Here is a 27512-nt window from a genome sequence, read left to right on the forward strand (position 1 = left end):
GCCTCGTACCGCGTCTGAACTCGATTTTCTTCGGGGAGTCAGATGCTTCATTTTAATCACAGAAAAACCTGTCACAATAAAGCTATCCATAAGAAATCGAGCCCTTAATAAATTTTCTTCAAAGTGTGCACATTTACCGCAGCAACATATTAGGTACCTACGAGTCCAAATATTAGTGCATGACTGCGTAATAATGCCTTATATTGATATGAAGCCACGCATTCTGGTGTACCATCTAGGGAGCATTATTTGCTTCTCAGCAATACAGTGGAGAATTTATATCATCCCAAGCTCTAAACATCCGCTAGGTAAGAAAAACCCTTGTTCTCACCTTTAAAGAACTTCTGATCTTTATAGAGAAGTAGCAGGGCTCCTCTATACGAGTGGCAGGCAGATCATACTGCCCGGTTAGTTTTGGCAAAGACGATACGCTCTGACCGACCAAGGAATGTCCTTCCCACTCGCTTCGACATCATCCACCAGGCTTTTAAGCGCTTGATTAAATAATGTCGCCACCTAGGGCAATGTACACGACGTCCTTAGCAGTCTATGCTATTCCCAAGTGCGAGCAATTGAGGCTCCAGGAAATGCTGCAGGGACTTACGAGATCGGAGGTAGCGGCTGGCTATGGCGAACTGCATCACCTCCTGAACATGGTTGTAGCACACCTCGTGCTTGTCCTTCCCGACGGCCAGCTTTGTAGGCTGCACATAATCGCTGAGGGCGTCGAAGAGGCGCCAAGCAAGTACGGTGCGGAATCCATGTTCGCCCCAGTCGGAGGCCTGCAGCAGTTCGCCGAGTGCTTTAAGGAGCTCCTCCTGGAAGTGGATCATGTCGGTGCTTCTGTACATGCCCTTGGTGTAGTTGGCAACCGTGTGGGACCATTTCTCTGCAAACAGAAAGAGGAGCAGAGGCTTACCTCCATGTCACGGCTACCGCAAGCTTTCTAGTGGCGGCTGAGACAGAAGAGCCCCTTAGCGCTCTGCTCTCGTACGGTGCTAGCTTAAAAGGCTCCAATAAAACATGGTGCTGGGCTAGTTGGTAATTCATACTTGGTAGGAAGACAGCGCAAAAAACGACAACCACAGGGGAGGACAAGACACAAAAGAAAGCGTTCTTTTGTGTCTTGTCCTCCCCTGTGGTTGTCGTTTTCTGCGCTGTCTTCCTACCAAGTTAAAAGGCTCGTCTCCGGGAACCACGCGCAGTACCAGGAAGGTACGATAAAGGTGGTGTCTGTTAGCAGCCTGAGGGATTTTATCATAAAATTAAAAATGTGGCAGGTGTTGAGGGGTTGACTTTTTGCACACACAAGTTATCTTTATGATATTGAAATATACAGATATAAAGCGATAGAGAAGTCGACTGGAAGGAACAACGAAAGAACATTCCTCCTCAGCATGCTACCGGAAGTTCCCTCGGCAGAAGCCTTCATGTCCCCGATTTCCTTGAAGGAAATATTAAATGGCAGTAAATGCGAGGAGCCCTTCATGAACTCGTGCACCAGTGATACGAAGGGTGACAATCTACCTTGATTGAAAGTAAAATGTTACAGAGTGATCAAATTAACTTCATGACATCCTATTTTATATAATCCGACTTAAAATGATTTACTAGATACCAAGGCCCCATTTTCATGCAAAGAAGCATCAATTTTTTCAGCATCACCACATGTAAGCCCTTTCGCATTCACCGCAGACTCACGTGACTGTGATCGAGAGGTTTCAGACCCAAGTAGCCCTCATGGCTACATACGCGCGTTGCAACTAAAAATTGGTTTCAAATAACTCTTCCCTCAAAGAGCATAGTGGCGCAGACGCTCGCACAGTTGTACTGGTACTTCTACGATTGCGAAAACGAATTATTTGCAGAAAAGACGGAAACATTTATAGGTCTATGCCTGGGGACATATCGGGTACCTTAACCAGTACAGATAAGCGTATGCTTTGAAACAACGGAGACAGCGGCGGCTTCAGCCGCGTATCTTATCTCCGTTAGGTGATCGTGCACTCACCTGGCATGACCTTTGGCGCAGTCTCTTTTCCCATATTTTCGATGATTCGAATGACGAACTTTGTATTCGGGTTTACGTACTTATTTATAGCAGCGACCACTGCAAAAACCCAAGAGACAAAATCATCAATACATTTAATCATACACCAAAATCCTTAAACATGCCCACCTCGATACTTCAGCAGGCTTCTACCTTTTGCTTCATTTAGTTTGTAAGAAAATGCAGGAAAATCTTAACCTCTCAAAATGCTGCGATTTTGTTCCAACTACGACCTCGCTGGCTTCCAGCAGGTCTGGGCTGATATTAAAATCGATGCGAACAACTTATCCGTTTGTTTTTAGTTGTTCATCACGGCGCAGGTATTTTCTGTAAGTGCAAGTTGCAGTGATCTATCAGCAGACAGGCTAAGCACCGTAGAGAGGCACTTTTTTTTTCGTTTAATATCTAGATCGCTCTAAACAAACCAGAGAATTAAACAATAAATTTACGCAGTGTTAAAGAGCGGAGAATTGCATCGCTATTAGTACTGGAAACAACATCAGGTAGCAAAGTATTCCACTTAATGGCCGTCGGTGGAAAAATTAGGAGGGAAATGGGTTTATATCAAATTATTACAGTTTGAGGTTTTAATTTTAGTCCCTTCTATTCGAAACATAGGTAGCATGTTTCATCTATGCTTTCATGTGAGCAGTAAATTATATTTAGCGTAAGATGACCATTTTTTCGGTGATCTTTCAATTCATTCCACAAAAAGGTGTGTTTATTCCAGGACATACTAAAGTTTCTGTCATGGTTACCAAACTAATCCTACTATTTCATTTTGCAATTTCTCAAGCTTGTTTTTATGATCTGCAGTAAACGATGTGAAAGCATCCCACATGACATATCGGAAAGAGGCAACTTCAGTGTAAACGTTAGTGGGAATATACGCTTACGTGCTTCGTCATAATTGCTGAATACTGTAGCAAACTTGGCATCCTTCTTAATGTCGTAGCCAGGATACAGGCGCAGCTGATCGGAGAAGTATTCAGTGACTTTGTTGGGCGACTGCCTCTTCAGTTCGTCCCGTTTCTCGTGCCACGCTTGCTGGAAGCCGCTGAGCCTGAACTGCACACAGAATTAGAAAAAGAAACAAACAGAAAAACAAACTGCCTTTTTGTTTGTTTGCCTTACGCACAAATTTAAAGCTCTATCGTAGGTAGCTGCATTCAAAGAATCTGTCACATCCATTCCTCGCCATCGGAGGCACAGTACATTGTCGTATGTACGCATACAGGGTGTTTGCGGGGACACTTACGCGATAGTTAAAAAAAAAAAAACAGAATTAAGATGATCGTTGCGTAGCGGTTATAGCGGCGGAAGTAGCATACCCTACAAATTAAATACAATGTGTTGATTAGTTCAGTAATTACAAAATTATCGGGCTTACACTTTCAATTATAGCGGTTGAATGTTTGGTCGTATAAAATTGTACTTCATGCAACATGAGGTACTAGATGGGGAAAAATGTGATTTCCTTCCCCAGTTGGCAGCTGCGGAGACCGAGGGAGTGTTTCATGCGTTCGCAGTGTCGAAACTCTCGGCACCGTAGGACCGAAGGCTATTAAAAAAAAATGTTAACAAGGCCAGGCGAAGAAGATACGGGCAATTTTTTTTCTTTAACACAGCTTTATAAGAAAAACATCGTGACCCGCGCGCGTGATACACAGTCATAAAGGACACGGCAGTGCTTGTGTTTACAGAGTGTACGCATACCGGGAGTTTCACCTAAGATGACCTGCAATTTTTTGAAATAGGATCTTTTCGTTAGAAGACCGCCTTTGTTTTCTCCACACAGCATTGTCAGCGGTGTAGCACAGCAGAAGTCACCTAATACGTGCTTAGTTAACTTAGGTGAGTTAACTAATATTGAATTGCCGATTTTTTAGCTGTAAGTGTTGTCTCCTTATTTACTGAGAGGCATGTAGCCAACGATAAGTAAAAGTCATATCAGTTTTAAAAATTTCGAAAGCGCAATTACCCTTGGGCGATGTGGCCCCGCAGATTTGGCCTATATGGCGCCAAAATACATGTGCCTTCGAAAAGTTAGCAGGACAAGCAACACCTCCAGTGCAGGTAACTCGTCGAAATGCCCAAAATATGATGAACCACAACGGCGAGGGTTAATGCGCTTTAAATATTCTAATAACTGAAATGAATATTAATTACAGTGGGCTACATGCCTCTCAGTAAATAAAAAGAACAATCACTTTAAAAAAGTTAGAGGCGCACTGAAGAGGAATCTTAACTCGTCTTTTTGCCGCGGGAACTCAATCTACATGTTCCGAGCATTCTTAGAAACTTCGATTTATTGCCCTGTGTGGCCGATTTCCCTAATTAAATCGAATTAACGTCCGGCTCCCGCCTTTTTTTTTAATTCTCCCTCGTACGGTGGGCGGAGCTGACCAACGCGGGGAGTGCCTTTCACCCAGTCCCGTGGCGGCTTGCCGCTCTGCCGTCGGCGGAGTAATACGTAGTAGTCCGTAGAAGCAAATAGTCCGCGCGTATTTTTATTTCTGCGGGCTTATTATGCGGTTATATTATCTGCAAATGAAGCTATTTGTTCAAGGAAACCTAAAAAACAAAATGAAGCGAAAGCAAAGCCTCCACGGAGCTGGCTGAAGGGCACTCCACGCGTTGGTCGACTCCACGCGTTGGTCGCCCACCGTACGAGGGAAAGGCGGGAGCCGGACGTTAATTCGATTTAATTAGGGAAGTCGGCCACACAGGGCAATAGGTCGCAGTTTCTAAGAATGCTAGGAACGTGTAGATCGAGTTCCCGCGGCAAAAAGACGAGTGCAGATTCCTCTTCAGTGCACCTTTAAGGATGAAGTTAGTCAACCAGCCCTCTAGTTAGCGTGCCTTAGCTGCATTTTGATGCGCGCTACACCGCTGCCAATGCTACGCCGAAAAAAAGACCTGACCACTGGCTGGCATTGGCTGCGATAAGGAGCCAATGGTGAGGTCCGGTCGCCAGTCGTCCAATGGCCGGGTCGATTGGCATAAGGGTGCTCACACAGTACCCGACATAAGGGTACTAACGGAGAGAGAAGCTAAGCAGAGCCACAGTGCACAAAGAGGAGTGAGGTACAAGCGCCGACTCAAACGAGTAGATTGGCGTTACAAGAGCGAGAGGTGTAGGGTATAAGGAAAGAGGAAAGGGAAAGCGACGAGGGGTGCGACTGCGCCTCGAGCGGAGTAAAGTGCTAGCGCTCTGTGCGACAGCATCGTTATTACGCAATTGCCAACATAATCAGATCATGCAGTTGCATTAAAATTTACGGCACAAGAGGTCAAGTCATTGTCGTAAACGATTGCGTGCATCTGCTTTTCTTGATGCGCGGAACTTTTGTTAAGAAACTCTCGCAGTGGGAAATGAGCAGTCTAAGCAGACTGGATCCCACAGACGCTCGATTATAGTTCCTTTCATTCGTCCGTATGGCCACGCGGCGGGTTGCTCCACAGACCGGAGCGTAGCAATGATTAGACATCATGGCCAGACGCTCACCTGCACGGCCCGCTTTCCTTCGATGAAGGCGTCGTCGAAGAACCAGAAATCAAAGATGGCGGGAACGCCGATGTCGATCGCCAGGCGCACCGTCATGTCCAAAGGGTCGACCAATGGAACGGTATTTAAATTGAGCAGGTCCAGGTTCAGCGACACCATCCACGACTTCAAATCTGTAAGCTGCGAACGTTCAGCGTGTGCACTGGTTAGCTCTGAAGTTTGCAGCCTGGCAATAAATGCGCTGGAGCACCCCCCCCCCCCCTCGCCCCGGTAAACCTAAGAGTCCCTTGTTGCACACAGCGGATTGCTCCTGCTGATAGCTCGTCATAATCATCGCTACCGCTCACCTGTGCCCTGTATGACCGGCACGTGACGCCAACTGGCGTGCTCAGGGCGATCTATTAATTAGTACTTTACGCTAAGTGATACAGCGATGGTGGTACACGCTATACAAAAAGTCTGTGCTTAACCAGCCCTGATCTTTGAGCTATTCGATACATGTCGATGTGTCTTAAAATAGCGGAAGTGGCAGCAGCGGCATGCAGAACATTCATGGCTTTGTTATCCTGCTAGGTTTCGTGCTTTGTATGTTTCAAATAGTAGATAACTAAAATATTACCGGGGACACTTAAGGAAATTCCGTGCAACTAATGCGAAAACAGTGAATTTTATTCCGGTGACATTCTAATTCTGTGACATTACTCCTGTATATATATATATATATATATAGTTTTACGTTAGGCGGTGCATGCATAAGGAAGGAGAAAGAAGCTCTTCAGTTTGTGTAGAAGACGACGGTCGAGCAGTGTCGGCTGGTGCCTGCAGTAAACGCCTGTGGTTTGAAAGCCCTGTCTTCCGTGTCCGCCCTGTCTGCAATCCCAAGCGGAACTACCCCGTAACACCTTGGTGAAGGACAATATATATATATATATATATATATATATATATATATATATATATATATATATATATATATATATATATATATATATATATATATATATAGATCGCCTGAAGCATGTGACCTGAAATTACACTTTATCGATGGTAGCCACTGCACAGCCCACATGTATCTTACGGTATAGTAAGGTAACATCCTCATCGGCTGACAGGTACGCGGGAGAGCTTACAGTATGGACATACTGTCAGCAATACAAATAAAGTTCGCCCTAAAGAAAGTCCTATCAACAGCCAGCGGTGTAAAACACTCATCGATTCCGCTGATGGCAGCCCTTGTCAAGAGCCGTCTGGGTGCTAGAGCTACCATATCACCGTAGGTGGAATGATTGCATCCAAAACAAGGGGAACGCGTGAAATTCTCCTTGAGAAGTGTGGCTCTCCGTCTCGCTGCTGACGACTATGAATGTGGTTGGGCCTCCGCGTATTAGGCTGGGGAGTTTGACACTCTTGGGAAGAAGGATACTTTTTTAACCACTCGAGATTACTACGTCCCCACCATTCCCTGTGATATTGTCAAGGTCATCGCATAAAATAACATTATCGCATTGCAGTACCACGTGACTCATTGTCATCGATCCCATGACCGATTGGTCACATGGTCCTGTAGCCCCCAAACGTGTGGCATAATATTTGTCAATGGGTAATCTCTTGTCATCCAACAAAAAGGCCACACGACCTGTTTAATCACCACGACTATAGAGTTAAACAAAACTGCAAATGGTCCCTTGAACATGTTTTCACATCGCAACCTTTCTTCCACATCTGCGTTGAACACACAGGTCCCACTGAAACTCCTATTTCGTTGCGTCACTTTCATTCAGTTTCTGCGATCACAAATCCTTATGGCAGCCGCGGTGGCTCAGTTGTCACGGTGCGGGACTGCTGACCCGAAAGACGCAGGTTTGATGCCTGCTACGGTGGCATTTGAAGGGAGGCGAAATGCTAGAGGCCCGTGTACTGTGCGATGTCAGTGCACGTTAAAGAACCCCTGGTGGTCGAAATTATCCGGAGCCCTCCACTACGGCGTCCCTCATAGCTTGAGTCGCTTTGAGATGTGAAACCCCGTAAAACGAAAACCAAACAAATTTAATGCATACACCTTCGGGCCCCACAGCACTGCACAGTGGTCAGTAACCATACTGTTGTACAGTGGTGAGCAGCCTTGTCTAGAGCGCTTGAGCAGTGCGCACTTGGTAACAAAAACCGAAATTAGAGAGCAGCCCCTCATTACAGGGCAAAGTTTTCGTGCCTGCTTTGCTTACGAGGCTATCTGGCGCTACTTCCGTGCAAGCGTTGCAGCTGGACCGTAGAGGCTGCCACAAAATCTGGATTTGTTTGCAAGGAAGTGCACCGCCCGAGCGCTCTAGACAAGGCTGCTCACCACTGTACTTCACTGTAGGGACTGACATTTCGAACCTGCAGGTAGGCAAACCGGAATTCCTTGATAGTGGATTTCGGATATGTTTCCAGTAGTTATGGTGTTCGGGTTGCTCAGCCCAAGGTATACGGAGTGAATCTCGGCCGCGGCAGCCGCACATCGGTGCACCATCATCGCCAGCCCAACTGCACCATTACACGTTAGTGGTGCGGGAGGGCGGCTCTTCTTCTGTTGACTTATTCTACTACCTGCCCTGCAATGCGCTAGGTGCGGGTGCTTTAGCCTCGTAAACTTTGCGGTACCATCCGCACTGCTGACACTGTCACCTCCTGCTACGTTTACCTCCGCTTGGATGGCACATGCAACATAAAGAACAGTATGTTATCTGTTCTCCGTTTTACATCGGCATTTTCCTGTTCATAGCTCACTGCGGTATCTCAGTGTTAACGTGATAGCGTTTAGGGTCTCGCGTCGCAGAAAAGCCTCGTCGTCGTCGTCAATGAGCGAAAAATCTACGAAAAATAAAAAGTTGCCACTTGCCAGGGTGGATTGCAACTTGAAAACCATGGCATCAGCGACCGTAAGGGAGCCTTGATGGAGCGCAAGCAGGACAACCTGGCTTGCACAAGCTCCAGCGGTGGCTGTTTTTGAACCAGCTAACTGCCGGGGCATTGGCGCATCACCTAACCGCCGCACCACTGCGGCAGTTGTGATATATGAGTAGCCGATGCCAACGGGACCCAATAACACTATCTCGTTCTGCTCATAAAGGAGAAGCTTAAACGTCCCCGAAGTTTTTATTAGAAGTTTTTTCATCAGCATCCAAATTCCGGCTTCATAGTCGAGTAATGATACGTATTTCCATGAAATTGCAGCCATCACCTGCCCTTCAACCTTCCTAGAAAAAGTTACATCCCACCTGTCATCATGAAAATAAAGTTTTGCTCCCTCGTATTAACCCCACCACTTATGTAAAACCCCCAAGAGGGTTTTCTTTTAAAGGAAATAAGAACGAAATGAAGCGAAATGCAGTTTCCCTTGTTGTCGGTGTCAGTCCACGTTAAAGAACCCCAAGTTGTGGAACATACTGCTGCGAAGAACAGAAATGGCAGAGAGCCCGGGGCTGTCGGCCGCCTTTTCTGGGAAAGGGGTTCTTTAACGCGAAAACAAATTGCCATTTAACCTTTTTTTTTTAACAAGAAGCGTGTCGCTGGAATACCCCTGCTCATTGCCTCCTATCATGAGACATGGAATATATCCGTCGAAGTCTGTGTCCTTAAATTTCCCGCAGCTCACCCTATCCCTGTAGGAACTGGCCATCAGAAGGCAGGCCTGGAAGAGTCCGGCGGCTTTCTGCCAAGCAGTTTGGCCGTTGGCCGGCACAACTTGAGCGGCGAGGGCAGAAATTGTGGATCTTCGTAGGTCATTCTCGGCCTGCGTGTACGGGTAACATAATTGAAAAGAACAGGTGAGCTCCGTCACAGTAACTTTAAAATGTGCAGGATTGCAAGCTAAGTGGCAAGATGGGTAAACAATGAAGACCTCTGCAATAAGCCGCGCTTTAAAGCACCTTTTTGTTTTGTAAATGGTGTGTTTTTGAACTACAAAGCTGAGCGTTGTCTTTGAAAGACATATACGCGTTGAACTACCGAATATGTTGGAAGCTGCCCTTAACCATGTATCTTAGGGGTATGTAAGCACATTGTGAGTCAAACACATAAGTTGGAAGAAGATAACCGCTTAAAAAATGCAATCTATCTTGTCATCGAGAGAAGATGTAAGCTTCAAACGCATGGCCGGAAAGGATAGCTCATTCTTGGACGGTTCGTAGATGGTGGCAGTCGGACATCTGTGTAAGCTATAGCGGCAAGGGCCTTCAACTGTTGAATGCGCCCGCATCTGTTCTTCTAGCTTGGCAGCGTGAATTGTCTTTGCGCTGCTTTCGTGGCTTGAAGAGCTTCCGCCACCAGCCGCCTCTCTTAGGTGGACAGTGTGGTTGACAGCCGACCACACTGTCGGCTTCCTTTGCTGCGTTTGATGCTTTAGGTGCCGCCGCACTCAGCCGCGTCTGCTTCTTGTCATGGGCAGCGCGCTCAGCTTCCCTCGTTGCTTTCGCTGTCCTGCGCGTCTTAGCGCGCACCTGTCCTTCATCGGTATTGCCGGCGTGTTTGGTCGCCTTCTCACCTTTGTGTGCGGCTACGTAAAGCGGTCATTGGCGACATACTCGAGTCTGTATATTTTGACTAAAAACGAATAAATGGCCGCCGTGGTGGATGCAATACTGGCTTAGAGCATTTGAAAGCGCAGAGTGAACAGATGAAGGATGACGAAGACGACCTTTTACTACAAATAGCTTGAGAGGCTACGAGCTAGAATGCATTGCGATAGAGGTTGCGGTGATGACAGACTGGTCTAAGGCATCGGAAGAATGAAGCAGCGGTGTTTGCACGGGGATGGTGAGAGTGCCGCTTTGAGTTAGAGCATGGTAACTTTTATGGTAAGTATTGAAGTTCTTGCATAATGACAGCGTTATGTTCGATTTCAGATTCGCCGCATTTTCTTGACCGTGTACGATAGAATTTTTGGACGATGGGCGCCAAAATCACTTCGTGAATGAAAGACGTTTCAGTGCAAGAGGATTTTAAGTGCAGGATTTCTGAGTGGTGAAAAGCCCAGAGGGAGTGGCCTGGTTATACAGCCATGCCATGCTGCTCACTTGGCGTCTAGCGCACGTGTCCAACATATGACACTGATTTTAACAACCCAACCAGCAGCCAAATGGGGCGAAACGTAGCCATCATATTTTCCTCCCTAAGATCCAATAGCAACGTACGTATGTATCAAGTAGTTCAACCAATTAAAGCGGGGCCTGCAAAGGAATATGCCGACGAAATTCTTTTCCTGGACAGAAAATAAGCCCTGCCGTCCTTCTCTCCGTTCGTCTTCTACTCACATTTCAGGAACTCTAAGGTAGGCTGTTTTGTTAAGCATTGCGAATGCGAAAATTTACGTCACAATACGTTTGTTTAGAAGACTGCAAAAAGCTCCTTCCGATAGACGCGTAGATATTTCCTGTATATTAAAAACTGCTAGCAGTCCGGCAGTAATCCTCCTGAATGTGATCACCTTGGAAGTGCACTGAGTGGACTGTTAAACATTACCCAAAATTAAGTAGCGCGAACAAGCTGCTGGCATGAGTTTAAAAGTACTGCACTTTCTGGAGCCCGGCTGTGATGGCAAATAACGGCATTTGGGTTCAAAAATATGTGTAGTGACAGATGTTCCCCTATCCGTCCCGCATCCAGCTTTCCAGTGCTGAATATGAGACAGCCGTTAACCAGTCACACCGCATTAAGTATGTCGAGCGTGTGTTGGACGTCTTTCGCATACCTGCAAGGGGAGGTATTCCATAAGTAGGACATTTTACATTGTCCATTTCGCGTCCATTCGGTCCTCACTCAGATAAACCCGTGGATTTTAAGCATCTGTGGCAAGCGACCCAGCTATTTGGTGGGAGGCGACCGGAGCTTACCATTGGCTGAAATTGAATCCAATGCATCCAATGATGGGGTGCATTGCAGCGCTCCGTAAACAACAGCCGACCAGAGCTGTCCGCTGGCTACCATTGGCTGCATATGGCAGTCAGTGGCAGCCAGTTGTCAGGTCCGGTTGCGTGCTTGGCACGGACGCTTGAAATCCGCGGGTATATCTGAGCGACCACTGGCAGGGGACCGAATGGACGAGAAATGGAGAAAGGAAAGTGGGCAGCTAATAGCATACGGCCCCTGATCCACAAAATCTGCGCCAAACTCTGGCATAGCGATGTCTTTTTAGGTGAAGCACTGAGTAATTTTGAATTTATTACGCACAATTTTCATGCATTGCCACCTGCGTCTAGGCAACAGCCCTAGGCATCTTCACGGCCAAAGTAAGAACACCAAGTAGTAAGTTGAACGTATATTAGGTGCAAAAGTGAAACGTCATCGGTAAGAAGAACAGACACTGAGAGAGGAGCAAAATAGCAATAAGAAGCAGGTAGCATGCATTGTTCCTCTGGATAAAAAATGACACGCTTCAATCCCTGCCAATGATGAACGCTTTGCCCAGACGAAGACAAGTCCCCTTGTCGAAACGTTGGCTCAAGCAACGTGAGGTTTTCCCCTCCCTTGTTCATTTTGTGATCGCCAAGGACCATCTACCACACCCTCACGCTTCAAAATAGGTAATTATAAATCACCTGTGTGTAAGGTCCGTCCGGGTGACCCCGGTATCTGCCACACACAAAGTCGTAAAGGTCATGGCATGGTTCAGCGAAGAAGTTCATCTGACTCCTCAAATAATCACGCTGGCGGTGACAGCTGGCTGTTCTACATGTCTTCACACTCCTAGCATAGGCTTCCGCGACTCTCGAGCGCTTCAACCGACTGGAGCTCGGCGGCATCCGCCTCGTTGTCTGGCGTGTTGTTGCTGGACGCATCAACGATGAGGCATCCTTCGAGGCCTCCGTGATCAGCTCTCGATTGATCGTGAGCTCAGCCGCTCCTAGGGGAACCGAGGCCTCCAAGCCGCCGGAACCGTGGGGATCCGCAAGGTATCTAGACTCGCCCATGTCACCGTAACTTCCTTTATTCCGAAGGCTGAGGTCGACCTTAGTTGAGATGGTCTGCACAGAAAAAAATTCAGGGGGCAATTTGGCTCACTAAAGTGCTGCAAGGCGAAAGCCTTTCTTGGCGCACTGCTTGGAACTGACTGTGAGTCTGTTCTTGCTGTCCTAGAGCTTTATTTGACCACACTGACTACACATTACACCTACACACTTTGACTGCCAACTTTGACTGCTCCTTTAGCACGACTTTCCCTCTGCTTCGATGAGTTCGGTTGTATCCATGGCTCTGTTCGAAGCAATGAAGTATGTAATGTGGTCACCCACGAACGCCTTACGTCCCCTGTCAGAGCGGACAACTATTTTATTAGTTGTCGTCTGCTCCAAAAGGGGGCGTCAGGCATCCGTGGGTGACCTCAATACTTCGAACCTGCGCTCTGTGACTTCATAACCATATCGACCAACCGAAAAGCGTGACACCTCTGCTGACAACCTTCTGTAGACGACGATGAGGCACTAAAGACTTTTGCCTTAAAAAAAAAAACATTTGCAAAGGAAATAAGCCTCGGGAAATACTTAGGGCATCTATATCATGGCCCTCGCAATGTCCAAGCCTGTATTTTAATAGGTTGGGAAGAAGTCAGCGCGAAAAATAGGCAAGGGACAGAAGAGAAGACACTGCACTTCGAGCTGTCTCTTTGAAAACATGCAGCACCAAATAGCCCAGCAGCATGCTCTCTTAAACTGTATTTGAATAAATACCCAAATACTGCCAGCCTCAACATTTCTCTTCAGGTCTTCTCTTGCGCTCGTTAAAAAAAACCGTTGTTCACTGCGACAGTGTAGTGCCCTTCTCGACTTTACTTAAAACAAAAACTCGCCCTTCATTCTTCTCTTGTCAAGAGGGCAACTGAAAACAGTCGCTGCATCTCAGCGCATGGAATGAGCCACATTTTCATAAACATGCTGCACTGTTTCTCTTGTACAGAGTAAAAAGTGTTGATCGGGCACCTAAAGGGGAGACGCGGGTCTTGAATTGACCATTTTTTATTAAATATATCGTAATAGAATTAGGTAAGTATATATTTTAGTTTTTCCTGTTTTCAAAAATATAATTAGTTTAAGTATATCTGAATCAGTCGCCAAAGTATCGAAAATAACTGAAGCGTAATTAGTTAAATTCTTACGGGTCGTTACGACACTTCTAAATTTTTTGGTTTCAACTGAAATGTGCCTGTAGCCGAAGAACTGTCATCTGGAGCTATGCTAGTTATGTTGTTGTTGGAGTACATCATCAAATAAAATTTTATAAGGGTCCCTGAAAAGGGTGTTTGATGTTGGTAATAATAAGGTTGCATTATGTATAGTATAGGCCACCAAGCGTTGATGCCGTGTACACGACCTCAAAAGCGAGGTGGTCCTTTACAATATATTTTTAAAAATTCGCGCTTCTACTCCTCGGGGCAGCCAACGACGCAGGGTTTTCGCCCGAATCCGCGCGCAACGCGTCATGAACGGCTCGTTAAATCAGCAGCGGAAAGCTTTCATTGGTACGCCGTTGCGAATTCTTTCTGACGTCACGCCGCTACCAAGGCCATGGCCGGAAGCCTCGCCCCCTGGGGAGGAGCCCAGTGGGTGGGGCCGACGGAGGAGTTGAGATATTTAAATGTGCAAAAGTGACGAGAGCAGAGAGAAAGGCGCGAAAACGCGGAAATTCAAATTTTGAATACAGACCAGTCAGCTCCCACAAAACGCACTAAAAATTCTTTCTGGAGAATATTTGTGAAGCGGGGTCCTTTAGCACTCTAGGTATACCGCAACAATATTGAGAGCACCTTTAAATATTGTTCAAGCAACATAAATATGCAGTATAGTTAGGTGACATTATGGTTCACAAAATTTGAAATATTTGACTCGGGAAAACAAAGATAGCGCGGCGCCAAAGTTTAGTTCTATTTGAATTCAATGGTAGACTAAAAGAAATTGCCCCATAAAAACAAAAAGTTCCGCAAGGCTAGCCACGTTAGCAAAAAACACGAAGATGAGAAAATCGCATTTGAAGTGCGCGCACCAGCAATTCGAAGGTGGTTGTAGAGGCCTCCAAAAACATCGAATGCGGACGTTCCAAAAATATTTGACAATAGTGAATCATTCTAGGCAGTGGAGAAGGGACCGCTTTCAAGCAAATTCAAGATGGCGGCCATCGGGGACGCGGTCGTGGGAAGTGACGGGCGCGAAGGCCTGCCGCATTTCGTCCCGAAATCGCCATTTCCGGGCTTCGTAGGCGCGAAATATGCAGACATTTTTGTAGTTACATGTCAAATTTAGGCCTTGAAACTTTTTAGGCAGGAACTTTAGAGTATGTATTGATTTCTACTACACAATTTTTGCAAAATCGAAATTTTCGGTCTTTGTGCTCATTTCAAGACCCGCGTCTCCCCTAAACACGCCGAAAATCGCCAGGGTTGCTAGATGAGTCTATCGAATATGAAAGGCGACCATTGCTCGCTTCGCGGGATCATTTCGCAGAAGTGACACATACATACTTTATTACTGATACCTTTCCCTTTTGTCCGAATGAAGGAGTATGATGTCAGTGCACGTTGAAGAACCCCAGGTGGTCGAAATTTCCGGAGCCCTTCGCTACGGCGTCCCTCATAGCCTGAGTCGCCTTGCGACGTTAAACCCCATAAGCCAACAAAAAAAAACAAAAAAAAAAGAATTTCTAGAAAGTTGCTTACTGAGAACATGAAAATAGAGCACCAATAGGTTAAAAAAGTGCGTGCCGGAATTTGAACGTTCTTTACGGCGGTACTTTTAGTGGTTTAATTGCCATGTATGCGGAATTAATTATTCTCTGCTTTACATTCCTAGATTGCTGGTAGCCCTCATACCACTCCTTGCGCAGTGTTGCAGCATTTACGGGATGAGCCACTGCCCTGGCAGGTGGCTGTTTCAAACACAGCCACGGGTGGCGCTTGTGAGACCCAAGTTGCTCTTCTCGCGACTCAGTCATTAGCTGCCTCCTGCCACGGTAGGCATTTCGCTCACATCCGGTGGACAGGATGTGTGCCGCGGTGTGAAGGTTGTGATGACGCCACAAGGTTCACACCACGTAACGCGTGACGGTTGTCGTCATTTCCGTTTGCACAGTCACTCGAGATGGTGACGCATTAAAAGGAAGAACAATTCCGTATGCCGTCCATGCTTTTAATGACTCTTGACTTCTTTCAGATAACAAAACCATGGGCTGGTTCTTTACGGTCACTGTTAACCTTTCCGCACGCAGCATTAATGTCGAACGATATCTTTTACTAAAGTAGCACTACTACGTGAATTCTCGCAAAAACCCGATGGCTGAAGCTTGCCTTATGGCAGGCTGCTCAGCTGTTCACCGGATTGAGGGCACCTCCAGAAGGTAGCATATACATATATGCTACCGTCTGTGGCAGGTCGCAGTTCAAATAATGATTGGTTACGAGAGGTTGCTCGGGAAGAGTAACCTGTGTGTCGCATCGCTTAACCACTGCACCACTGCGCTAGGAGTGGCATTTGGACTCCCAGGGATCTATGGATGTGCAAAAGAGAATTACGAATTACACATATAAGGGCATTAACCCATTACTGCTATCCCAGCTTCCATGAACAATGGATCGGAACACTGGAACCGAAGTGCTCGCGCAGCTAATTTGCATTTGGCTTAACTACATATATCAACTGTCAATTAAATTTTTTGAACTTCGAAGAACAAAACTGAGATTACGGCTGCCAGACAAATATTTCATGAGAGATCTGTGAAACTATACTAGCAAGCTTTTAGCAGTGCCAATTTGCTTTGGTCTGGTTTATTGAGGTTTAACGTCCCAAAGCAACTCAGGCTATGAGGGACGCCGTAGTGTAGGGCTCCGGAAATTTCGACCACATGCAGGGTTCTTTAATGTGCACTGACATCGTACAGTACACGGGCTACTAGAATTTCGCCTTCATCGAAATTCGTCCGCCGCGGCCAGGATCGAACCCGCGTCTTTCGGGTCAGGAGCCGCGCGCCGTAACCACTGAGCCACAGCGGCGGGGCCCTAATTTGCCTCGAACAAATGTTGGAATTTATTGTTGCGAAAGCAACACTACGCTAGTCGCCGAGCCATTTCGCCGAGCCGAGGAAAGGCCATACTGCGCATGCGCGAGGAGCAGTGGCGTCACACGGTGAACAGCTGGCGCGCCGCCGCCGTCGCTGCGCGGGTGACTCAGAGGTGCCGCCGCCTCGCTTGCCAGTTGCGCACGTGCAGCAGCGACGCATAGCTAGCGTGCCGGGGCCGCCGCCGCTGCCGCGCGCTCTCCATCGCCTCTCTCTCTCTCCTCATCGCTGTCGCAATCTTCCGGGTTTAACCAGAGCTAAACCACTGACAATTTTTTCTCCGTGCTCACCAGTAGCTTCCGGCAGTGAGGACTGCCTGGGGGTTGCGCTTCAGAGAGGTAATGTTGGTCTAGAAGACTTCAGTAGGACTAAGCCGCCACGGTGGCTCAGTGGTTATGGCGCTCGGCTGCTGACCCGAAAGACGCAAGTTCGATCCCGTCCGCTACGGTTGAATTTCGATGGAGACGAAATCCTAGAGGCCCGCGTACTGTGCGACGTGAGTGCATGTTAAAGAACCCCAGGTGGTCGAAATTTCCGAACTCCTTCACTACGGCTTTCCTCATAGCCTGAGTCGCTTTGGGACGTTAAACCGCATAAACCAAAGCAAACTTCAGTAGGACTAAGTAAACCTTGACACCTATATACAAACTCTAAATTCAGTAAAGCATTTTTCTGCATTCTACGGCCTATGTAGGGTCCGTCCGTCCGGTCCTTGATATAGCTGCGTCACAACTATTGATGAAGATAAAATAGGGGCGTGGAGAGCCAGTCATAAAGAGGAAAGTAAAAGAAATGGCATGTGTTCACATCTGAATCGCCATATTATACCGGCCTTTTATTCCAGTTCAGGATAGCAAGCTGGGATAGTTGGTGATGCATTTTGTGAAGAAGTTAGCTCAAAAAACGGACAAGGGACAGAAGAAAGGACATAACACATTCACGGGCGCTACTACCAACTACTACCAACAGTTGGTAGTAGCGCTCGTGAATGTCTTGTCTCCTTTCTTCTGTCCCTTGTCCGTTTTTTGCGCTAACTTCTTCACTTTTATTGCAACGTACTTTTATTTAGCCAGGTCAGTGACTACTTGCTCCTTTTGTTTTTGCCTGATATCCACTTAAGCGTGCAATCCTCCCCACAGCTGTCTGGTTGCCGCTGCACTGGAACCAACTCTGACGCTGGTTTTGCAGGTAGGTGAACTTACCTTTCGAACGGCCCATGTGAGAAAGGCGACCAAGCAGAATACGAGGACGATGGCGAGTACTCCGAAGAGCAGGATGGTCACGGGGAAACGACAGAAGACACTCTTCTGATCGTTTGGGTGGCCTGTGCTCTTGGACCATTCGTTGACTACTTGGCTTGGCGGTAGACAGCCCTTGCGGAATAAATAAAAAAAGTGCTGACTGTAAAACTCTATTCTTTTTAAGCATAAGATAAACGGCCTTGTGGGAAGGTTTTCGGGGCTGTCTTTGCGGAACGGTTATCATATGCATCCATTACGCTTACTAGTAATACTAACATAACGCATCAGTCACGGATAACTGAGAGAGCGAGTTCAGATGGTGCACATTTGCTGTTATTTGCTTGGTCATGTGCTCTGTTAAAAAAATCTACTGCTGATCATCTGCGATGTTATTCGTTAAATATCGCTGCTTAATCCGTCCCTGGGCTTGTGATTTTAGTTTCAGCGATGAAGTCGAGAGGTGTGCTGTGCATGTTCAGAATAGATTTTTTTTTAAATGTAGCAATTCATCCAGCCAGCAAAATCGCGAATACAGCTGGATTACCAGGGAACAGCTGACTCTGCTGTTGTCACGGCTGAGTGCGAGACGCCCCGCCAAGAAAGGAAACGAAGATAGAAACTGTGGCACGCAGCGGACGAAACCGACGTAGCCACGGGGAAAGAGCGAAGCAGACGGTGCAAAGTGCGCGCGTTTGCGCGGAAGCAATAATCGTTTACACGGAGACCGAAGAAAACCAGACGGCGTGGGCGCGCGGCTTTGGGGACCGCAAGTGCGTGTGAAACCACGGCCGCGAAGATACATGGGCGCAACGCACCCGCGGGGCGAGGAGGTCGGTATGCCACGGCGTCCCCTCCGTGCGGCCGCCCCGAGGGTAGACAAAGGGACTCGAGTTTTGACGCCGGTGAAGGAAACACGCTTTGAGGCTGCCCTCCCAGGCCGACGCACCCCGGCAACGATCCGGACCGTCGTGACGCTCCTTCGGCTACGCACCGCAGGCCCCGGCGAGGTCTCCTCTAGCGACATTCCTCATCCACCTTAAGTACCGATTGGACTGTTTTCATTATCATTCCTTCGATTGCTACACGGACTCAAAAGACTCTAATTAGAACTATTTGACGTTGTTCTTAGAAACCACCTGCGTGTGGGAACTCTGCCTGATTTGTGCATGTTCATTTATGTCATGCAACTCTCTGTTTTTTTAGTTTTGTAGTTGTTGTTGACTGTTGTAGTAAACATTGTTTTGGGAGACGTACACCTCTCTGGTTTTTTGACTCACGTCCTAGACAGACAGTGACATAAAATTAATGGCGAGCCTGCCAGGATCCACTTTTGTCATTCTGTCGTAACGTTAATGTCAACACGCTTGTGTTCGTGCTGAAGCCAGAGAGATGGACCTCCACAAGCTTATGTTGAGAGCCGAAAAGCTTGGGTTCACGAAAGAGGAAACGATGGCTCTTTATGAGGAGGAGAAAACGAGACACAAAGAGGAAAGGGAGTTGGCGCATAAGCAGGCGCTTGAAGAGAGCGACAGGGCTCGTGAACACGCAGTTGAAGCAGAAGAGAGAGCTAAGCGCATGGCAGAACTAGAAGAAAAGAGAATGGCAAAGGAGAAAGAAGTGCTTGAGCTCAAGTTACGCCTTGCTAACACTAGCGTGGAAGCTGTGTCAGAGGCGACGGGAGTTTCGTCAGGTGTTGTGGCACCGCGATCAACAGCTGTTTGTCCAAGAAAGCTGATGGCCCCTTTTGACGATAAGCGTGACGATTTAGATGCTTATTTGCATCGCTTTGAGAGAATAGCAGTAGGACAAGGATGGGATAAGAGCGAGTGGGCAACAGCTTTGAGCCTTTGTCTGGTGGGCGAGGCCTTAACAGTTTTCGGGAGAATGCCCGCATCAGAGTCGACAGACTATGATAAGGTGAAGAAGACACTTCTGCAGAGGTTCCGCTTAACCGCAGAAGGTTTTCGTGAAAGGTTTCGAGGTAGCAAACCTAACGATGCGGAAACAGCCAAGCAGTTCGCATCGAGATTGTCGAACTACTTTGAACGGTGGCTGGAAATGGCCGAGGTAGAAAAATCGTACGAAGGGGTGAAAGACCTCATGGTGGCAGAGCAGCTTTTGTCCTGCTGTCACCCAAGGCTGGCCGTATTTCTAAAAGAGAGGAAGTTGAAGAAAGTGGAAGAATTGACAGAGTACGCAGACCAGTTCATGGAAGCCCAAGGCCATAGAAACCTAAGCAAGGTTAAAGAAGACGTCGGCAGAAGTTCCGATGCAGACGCAGTAAAGCGAGGAGTGCAAAGTGGCACATTCAAGCTGTCCCCGAGGTGTTTCCTGTGCAATCGTATTGGACACCGCGCCGCGGACTGTAGGTCTGGAGGAAACAGAGGGCAGACACAGTTAATCTGCCAAAATTGCAACAAAAGAGGCCATCGAAAAGAAGAATGCAGATTTCGAACTCAGGAGAAGGCCGCATGTATCGTGCATCCGAGACAAGATGACACAGGCGCCGAGGAAGCCCGTAAGACGGACGCAAAGGCCGAGCGGGAGATGCCGGAAACTAAAACAGCTAAGCACGAAGCTGTCAGAGAGTTGCCGATGCCAGTAGTCGAGGGCGAAATTCATGGACAGCGCATCACCGTTTTGAGAGACAGTGGCACAAATACTGTCCTGGTGAGAAGGAGCCTAGTTGAAGAGGAGGAGCTTACCGGTCAGTTGGCGTCAGTCCTGCTGGTGGACAGCACGGTTCGCTACCTTCCGGAGGCAATTATTTGCATTTCTACTCCATACTACGCGGGACCTGTGGTAGCAAAATGCTTAGACGAACCGCTGTACGACTTAGTGCTAGGGAATATCAAGGGCGTAAGAAAGGTTGACGACCCAGATGCCAACTGGACCCCCAGTGCGAAACAAGACCCAGGCCTGAGGGAGAGAAGTGAAGAGGAAACACTTGTAAAGACCCGCGCGAACGAAGTTTCGCTCGAGGGAAATGGCAGTTTGGAGCCCGCGGAAGAAAAAAGGGACGAAACACCGATGATTTCGTCAGCTGTACAGACCAGAGCAGGAAAAGCAGCGCAGGGAAAGACATCTAAACTGAAGGTACCTGCGGCGAAGCTGCTGAAGGTGACTCCCGAGAGTGTAGCGCAGGGGCAAAGAGACGACTTGTCACTGGCGGACTGTTTCAAAAAGGTTGGAGAAATTATAAAAAGAAAGAAATGCCGAACGACATTTCAGTTTTTCATACGAGACGGCATTTTATACAGAAACTGTCAGTTCAGCTCAGGAAGAGAAGTGCTGCAGCTAGTGATACCCAAAGAATTACGACCGGCTGTCATGTGTCTAGGCCATGATTCGATTATGGCTGGTCACCAAGGGGCCAAGAACACGGCAAACAGAATAACAGAAGAATTCTACTGGCCAGGCATTCAAAGTGACGTGAAGCGATATGTCAAATCTTGTGACGTATGCCAAAGGACGATACCCAAAGGAAAAGTCGGGAAGGCGCCACTTGGAACTATGCCTACCATTGAAATGCCATTCCAGAGAGTGGCAGTCGATATTATTGGACCCATAGCTCCTGCATCGAGGAAAGGAAATCGCTACATCATCACCCTGGTGGACGTGGCGACAAGATATCCAGACGCCATCGCGTTAAAATCTATTGACACAGTCGAAGTCGCAGAAGCGCTGCTTGAAATGTTCTCGCGGTACGGAGTACCGAAAGAGATGCTCACGGACCGGGGATCAAATTTCACTTCAGACTTAATGAAGGAAATAAGTCGTCTCCTGTCAGTGAAGCAGCTGCTGACAACCCCATACCACCCGATGTGTAATGGCTTGGTTGAACGCTTCAACGGGACCATCAAGCACATGTTGAAGAAAATGTGCCAGGAAAGACCTGCTGATTGGGATCGTTACCTTCCAGCACTGCTATTTGCATACCGAGAGGTTCCGCAGTCAAGTTTGGCCTTCTCGCCATTCGAAATGCTGTACGGCAGAGCCGTCAGAGGACCACTAACTATCCTTCGAGAGCTTTGGTCAAATAAGGAATTGGAAGCCGAACAGAAAACCACGTATACTTACGTGCTGGAGCTGAGAGAGAGGTTGGATAAAACATGCGAGATTGCGCACCGCAACCTTGATGCTGCCAAGGAGAAGTACAGGAAATTTTATAACCGCAAGTCGGTGAATCGACAGCTAAAGCCAGGTGAAAAGGCCTTGATCCTGCTGCCGAGTGACAAGAACAAGCTCACTATGCAGTGGAAAGGTCCATTTCCAGTAACAAGGAAGAAGAATGAAGTAGACTACGAGCTGCTAGTGAACGGAAACAAGAAGATCTTCCACATAAATATGCTGAAGAGATATGAAGAAAGAAGCCCTAATGCCGACCAGATGATCGCCTGCATGGTCATCAGTGAAGAGCCGGATGGAGAGGAAGTGCCCACTTTCAATGCAAGGAAGACATCGGGACCAGAGGACGCGGTGATTAACCCCGCCCTAGAAGTAGAACAGACGGCGCAACTTAAGCGTCTTCTCGAACGATACGACACCGTTTTCTCAGACCTGCCTGGAAAGACGAAGGTTCTTGAGTGCAAGCTGCGCCTGACCACTGAGCAGCCTATACACGTCAGGCAGTACCCTTTGCCACTGGTTACACATAAGACAGTCGAGAAAGAAGTAGAGGAAATGCTTAGACTGGGCATAATTGAGCGCACGGAGTCCGCCTATAACTCACCCCTCGTAGTCGTCAAGAAGACAGATGGCTCCAATCGACTGTGTGTCGACTTCAGGCGGCTCAACAACGTCTTAATCCCCGATAGTGAGCCCATTCCAAGAATTGACGTGGTGTTTGCGAGCGTCGCACAAAAGAAATTTTTCTCGAAGTTCGACCTCGCGAAAGGGTATTGGCAGATACCTATGGAGGAGGGTTCCAAGGAAAAAACAGCCTTCTCATGCGCTAACGGCCTATTTCAGTTTCGATTCATGCCATTTGGCCTGAAGACTGCAGCGGCCACGTTCACAAAGCTAATGAGACTGGTACTGGGTGGTCTTCATGATGTACACCACTACATAGACGACATTCTGGTTGCCACAGACACGTGGGAGGAACATTTGATGGCGCTTGAAACCCTGTTTGAGAGACTTCGTGAGGCAAACCTGACGGTGAACCCCACAAAGTGCGAGGTCGGATTTGAATCGGTATCCTTTCTAGGACACGAGATAGGGATGGGGCGGATAGCGACGAAGCCAGATATCGTAGAGAAAATCCAGGCGGCACCAAGGCCGACAACCAAAAAGCAGGTGCAGTCCTTTTTGGGATTAACTGGATTCTACAGAGAATTCATTCCACATTATGCAGACATAGCTCTCCCACTGGTGGAGACGACAAAGAAAGGGGCACCAAATACAGTAAACTGGAGTTACCGACAGCAGGAAGCATTCAACAAGCTTAAAGAAAGAATGGCGCAACCGCCCGTCTTGCTGGCCCCTAATGTAAACAAAGAATTTGTTTTACGCACAGACGCATCAGGGACAGCCCTAGGCGCAGTGCTGATGCAGGAGGAAGACGGAATACTTCACCCTGTGGCCTATGCTAGCAAGAAGCTCAGTGCATGCGAACAAAACTACTCGACTGTAGAAAAGGAGTGTTTAGCACTTGTGTGGGCAATAAAGAAGTTTCATTTGTACCTGTATGGAACGTATTTCAGGGTGCAAACAGACCACCAGCCCCTACAGTGTTTGACAAAAACCGAATGGTCGAACGGAAGATTGATGAGATGGAGCTTAACACTCCAGGAGTACGAGTTCCATATCGAATACATAAAAGGAAGAGAAAACTTGGGAGCAGACTTCCTTAGCAGGCTGAACTAAGGGTGGCTTTCAGCGTGTTTAGCATGCATACATATCCGCAGGAAAGAAGTATCTATATATGTTCGTGCTTTGCTGTTCTTTGTGTGCATACCGTGTGAACTGTGCGGTTTCTTGTGACTTTTGTGTGTGCGTGTTTGTGCATATTACGCGAGTGAGCAGTTTTCCTTCGTAGGAAAACTCTTAAGTGGGGGGGTACTTGTCACGGCTGAGTGCGAGACGCCCCGCCAAGAAAGGAAACGAAGATAGAAACTGTGGCACGCAGCGGACGAAACCGACGTAGCCACGGGGAAAGAGCGAAGCAGACGGTGCAAAGTGCGCGCGTTTGCGCGGAAGCAATAATCGTTTACACGGAGACCGAAGAAAACCAGACGGCGTGGGCGCGCGGCTTTGGGGACCGCAAGTGCGTGTGAAACCACGGCCGCGAAGATACATGGGCGCAACGCACCCGCGGGGCGAGGAGGTCGGTATGCCACGGCGTCCCCTCCGTGCGGCCGCCCCGAGGGTAGACAAAGGGACTCGAGTTTTGACGCCGGTGAAGGAAACACGCTTTGAGGCTGCCCTCCCAGGCCGACGCACCCCGGCAACGATCCGGACCGTCGTGACGCTCCTTCGGCTACGCACCGCAGGCCCCGGCGAGGTCTCCTCTAGCGACATTCCTCATCCACCTTAAGTACCGATTGGACTGTTTTCATTATCATTCCTTCGATTGCTACACGGACTCAAAAGACTCTAATTAGAACTATTTGACGTTGTTCTTAGAAACCACCTGCGTGTGGGAACTCTGCCTGATTTGTGCATGTTCATTTATGTCATGCAACTCTCTGTTTTTTTAGTTTTGTAGTTGTTGTTGACTGTTGTAGTAAACATTGTTTTGGGAGACGTACACCTCTCTGGTTTTTTGACTCACGTCCTAGACAGACAGTGACAGCTGTTTACATTGAAAAGAAGGGAAACCAAAGGCGACGCTATACGGGCATTATTCTTCCCTTTGCGACCATGGACTCATCCCATGTACCCTAATGCAGCGCGCCCTTGTCGAACAAACCCCAGATGAAGTGGCTCAGTGTAGACGAGAAAAAATAAGACTTGTGGAGTTGTTCGCAGCAGAAGTGTCTGTGGCATGTCGTTAAAAAATTGGCGGGTGCTTAGCTTTGGTTAAGCCAGCTAGGTTGCGAAAGCAGGTGTTTTATACTGCACATGCAACGCCTCTAGTGGGAAGAGCGCGGCGCGCCGTGCAAGCGGCCGCCGTTGCCCGACGAGCCGAGTTGGTTGCCTGTCTTTCGCTCCTGGTATGACGTCACGCCATAACGTCACTAGCGCCTCTAGCGGGAGGAGCGCGGCGCGCCGTGGCAAGCAGCCGCCGTTACCCGAGGAGCCGAGTTGGTAGCCCGTCTCTCGCTCCTGGTATGACGTCACGCCATAACGTCACTAGCCCCTGTACGTAATTTCCTTTCCTCTAATTCATTTTAAGGCGAAAGCCTTTAATAGCTCATGCTCGCGGCGTCTGTTCATGCTCGAGGCGTCCGTTCATTCTCGCGGTGTCCGTCCGTGCGCAGGAATCGTGCCAACTGTGGCCTCTCTTCCGCGCAGCGGCACAACCTCCTCCTGCGTAATTTCCTTTCCTCTAATTTATTTTCTTCACTACAAGCCCTCTTTCTGTTCTTTCTTTCACTCCCACTTCCTCCCTTCCTCTGCAAACGGATGACGGGTGTCTACCGAGAGATGCGAGACAGTTACTGCGTAATTTCCTTTCCTCAAATACAATTTTCATTCTCTTCACTACGGCCCCTCTTTGTCTTTCTTCTTTCACTCCCACTGCCTCCCTTCTTGTACGGTGCGGTTCCGGTGTCCACCGCGACTGTTGTCACGTCAGAGGTCCTTCTAAAGGTCAGACGTGGCTACCGGCCGCCGCTACGCGAAAGGCCGTTAGTGAGCGTAGTATTGCTTTCGCAATACTACGTTTGCCAGACGTACATACTCTCCCGATATTATTTCGATATCCGATGCTAAGATGTTTGCCAATCCGCCTGTACAAACGGTGTGCGGAATGATTTGTGGTACGGGTCTTTCTTAGTCATTTTTTATGCACTTATTGAGAGGGACATGTGGTGACATGGCGGCTCATTCACCGCGGGAATACGGTTAGTAGAATCTTAATAGTTGGCTTAGCTACCATTGAGCCGAAGACGTTGATGGAACCGTAACAATGCGACTGTTCACGAAGCAGGGTTAAAAAAGTGCATCACTCTTTTTCATGTGAGCGGGATGACAAAGATTCACTCACGTTAAACATCGTAAAAAGTAAAAAAGCGCTCGAATAAAATAATTTATTCTCATCGAGCGGACAGCGTCAAAGCCCATCTATGATCCAGTCAGGGAATCAAGGTTTTTGCTTCTGCCGTGGTGGCTCAGTGGTTAAGGCGCTCGTCTACTGAGCCGGACTACCCGGGTTAGAACCCGACCACATCCCACGCGCAAGGACGTAATAAATCACGTGACTTGCCGGCTGGCACAGCAAGGCTTCTAAGCCTGCAAGACATCTAGGTTGTGGAGGCTCAGGTTCTCGAGGCTAGTCATATAGACCAGATTTTTGAGCCTCTCCTGGGCGCGGCCATTTTGCACCGACTGGCGCGCCGCGGTGCGGGCGTTTCTTTGGGGACTGCGGGGCTGCGGCAGTTCCGCGGCCGCGCCTGCATGTAGCCGCGCTTCGGGCGCTAAAAAAACATTGTCGAGCATACTTCCGCTGCGTGGCTGTGTTGCAGGAAGTATTTACGTTATCAAAGCGATAACATTGACGCGTTTTAATGACATTTAGTTTGACATTCAGGTTAATTGTGCCGGCGCTTAGAACGCGCTCGTGCTTATATCGAATTCCGTCTTGGTGCTCCACCGCAAAGAAACTTTTTATTCAATATCAAGAATTAGGTGTGCGGCTAGTATGCAGTTCCAATTCCCATGCGCTCTTATTCCTTCCTGCCGGCCATAAAGCCCCCCCCCCACTTCCACAAACGGCTTTCTTGTCGCCGCGCCAGTTTATCAACAAATTACCGCTGTGAGCTCAACTGAGTCGTAGCGCCAACAGAAAACAAATTTTGTCATGGTTTATGCAACCTTGTGCATAAAAACGTACTTTCGCTTAATTTATAAAAGCTTGAATAGATATGAGCAGCTAATCCAGCTTTCACTAATTCTGAGGTCCGAAGTCGCGTTATGTTATTCAGGAGCTCTCGCCGCGTGTGAGAGCGTTGCGTAGGCGTTTGGCTAAGTGTGGAAAATGTAATGAAATCGCGCATATTTTCCTATGAATAATGTAGATACCGCACCGCTGCGGTGGCTCAGTGGTTACGGCTCTCTGCTCTGACCCAAAAGACGCGGGTTCGATCCCGGCCGCGGCGGCCGAATTTCGAAGGAGGCGAAATTCTAGAGGCCCGTGTACTGTGCGATGTCAGTGCACGTTAAAGAACCCCAGGTGGTCGAAATTTCCGGAGCCCTTCACTACGGCGTCCCTCACAGCCTGAGTCGCTTTGGAACGTAAAACCTTAATAAACCAAACCAAGCTAAGGTAGATACCAACAGCAGAAAGATAATATAGATAAACCTTTACCCCCCAGATACCTCTGACATGTGTGCGGAAAAAGCAGCTGGATTCGGTAGCGGTCGTGCTTACAATCCTGCGCATGAAATGTGTTTAATGGGAACAAGAGCAAGCTCAGCGCAAGGATGCCGAACACGTACTAGTGATCGAAAACACGCGCTCCGTCGGGACAAC

General features: G+C 48.0%; 2 protein-coding genes across 2 annotated transcripts in view; one reads left to right on the top strand and one right to left on the bottom strand.

The window, feature by feature from the left end:
• Nucleotides 1-18899, bottom strand: part of LOC149336656 (neprilysin-1-like) — a 41059-nt gene extending 22160 nt beyond the window's left edge. The window contains exons 1-8 of the mRNA XM_089554195.1: nt 18867-18899; nt 17837-18007; nt 12134-12559; nt 9193-9330; nt 5559-5738; nt 2947-3118; nt 2012-2110; nt 605-889 (exon numbers count right to left, since the gene is read on the bottom strand). Coding sequence (XP_089410321.1) covers nt 605-889; nt 2012-2110; nt 2947-3118; nt 5559-5738; nt 9193-9330; nt 12134-12559; nt 17837-18007; nt 18867-18899 — 1504 coding nt within the window. The remainder of the gene's footprint in view (nt 1-604; nt 890-2011; nt 2111-2946; nt 3119-5558; nt 5739-9192; nt 9331-12133; nt 12560-17836; nt 18008-18866) is intronic.
• Nucleotides 18900-21388: 2489 nt separating this feature from the next.
• LOC149336658 (uncharacterized) lies at nt 21389-23414 on the top strand. Its single transcript, XM_089554197.1, has 2 exons — nt 21389-23071; nt 23394-23414. Exons 1-2 carry the CDS (start codon nt 21389-21391, stop codon nt 23412-23414), a joined length of 1704 nt encoding a protein of 567 aa, XP_089410323.1.
• Nucleotides 23415-27512: the final 4098 nt, after the last annotated feature.

The sequence above is a fragment of the Amblyomma mixtum genome, chromosome 7 (genome assembly GCF_055824585.1).
Source record: "Amblyomma mixtum isolate Tamu chromosome 7, ASM5582458v1, whole genome shotgun sequence".
NCBI classification, from domain to species: Eukaryota; Metazoa; Arthropoda; class Arachnida; order Ixodida; family Ixodidae; genus Amblyomma; species Amblyomma mixtum.

Coding starts and splice junctions, on each gene's coding strand:
- LOC149336658 (XM_089554197.1), top strand. CDS start 21,389: ATGCCTACCATTGAAATGCCATTCCAGAGAGTGGCAGTCGATATTATT. Junction 23,072..23,393: donor GCGAGGTCGGATTTGAATCG/GTATCCTTTCTA, acceptor TTTTACGCACAG/ACGCATCAGGGACAGCCCTA.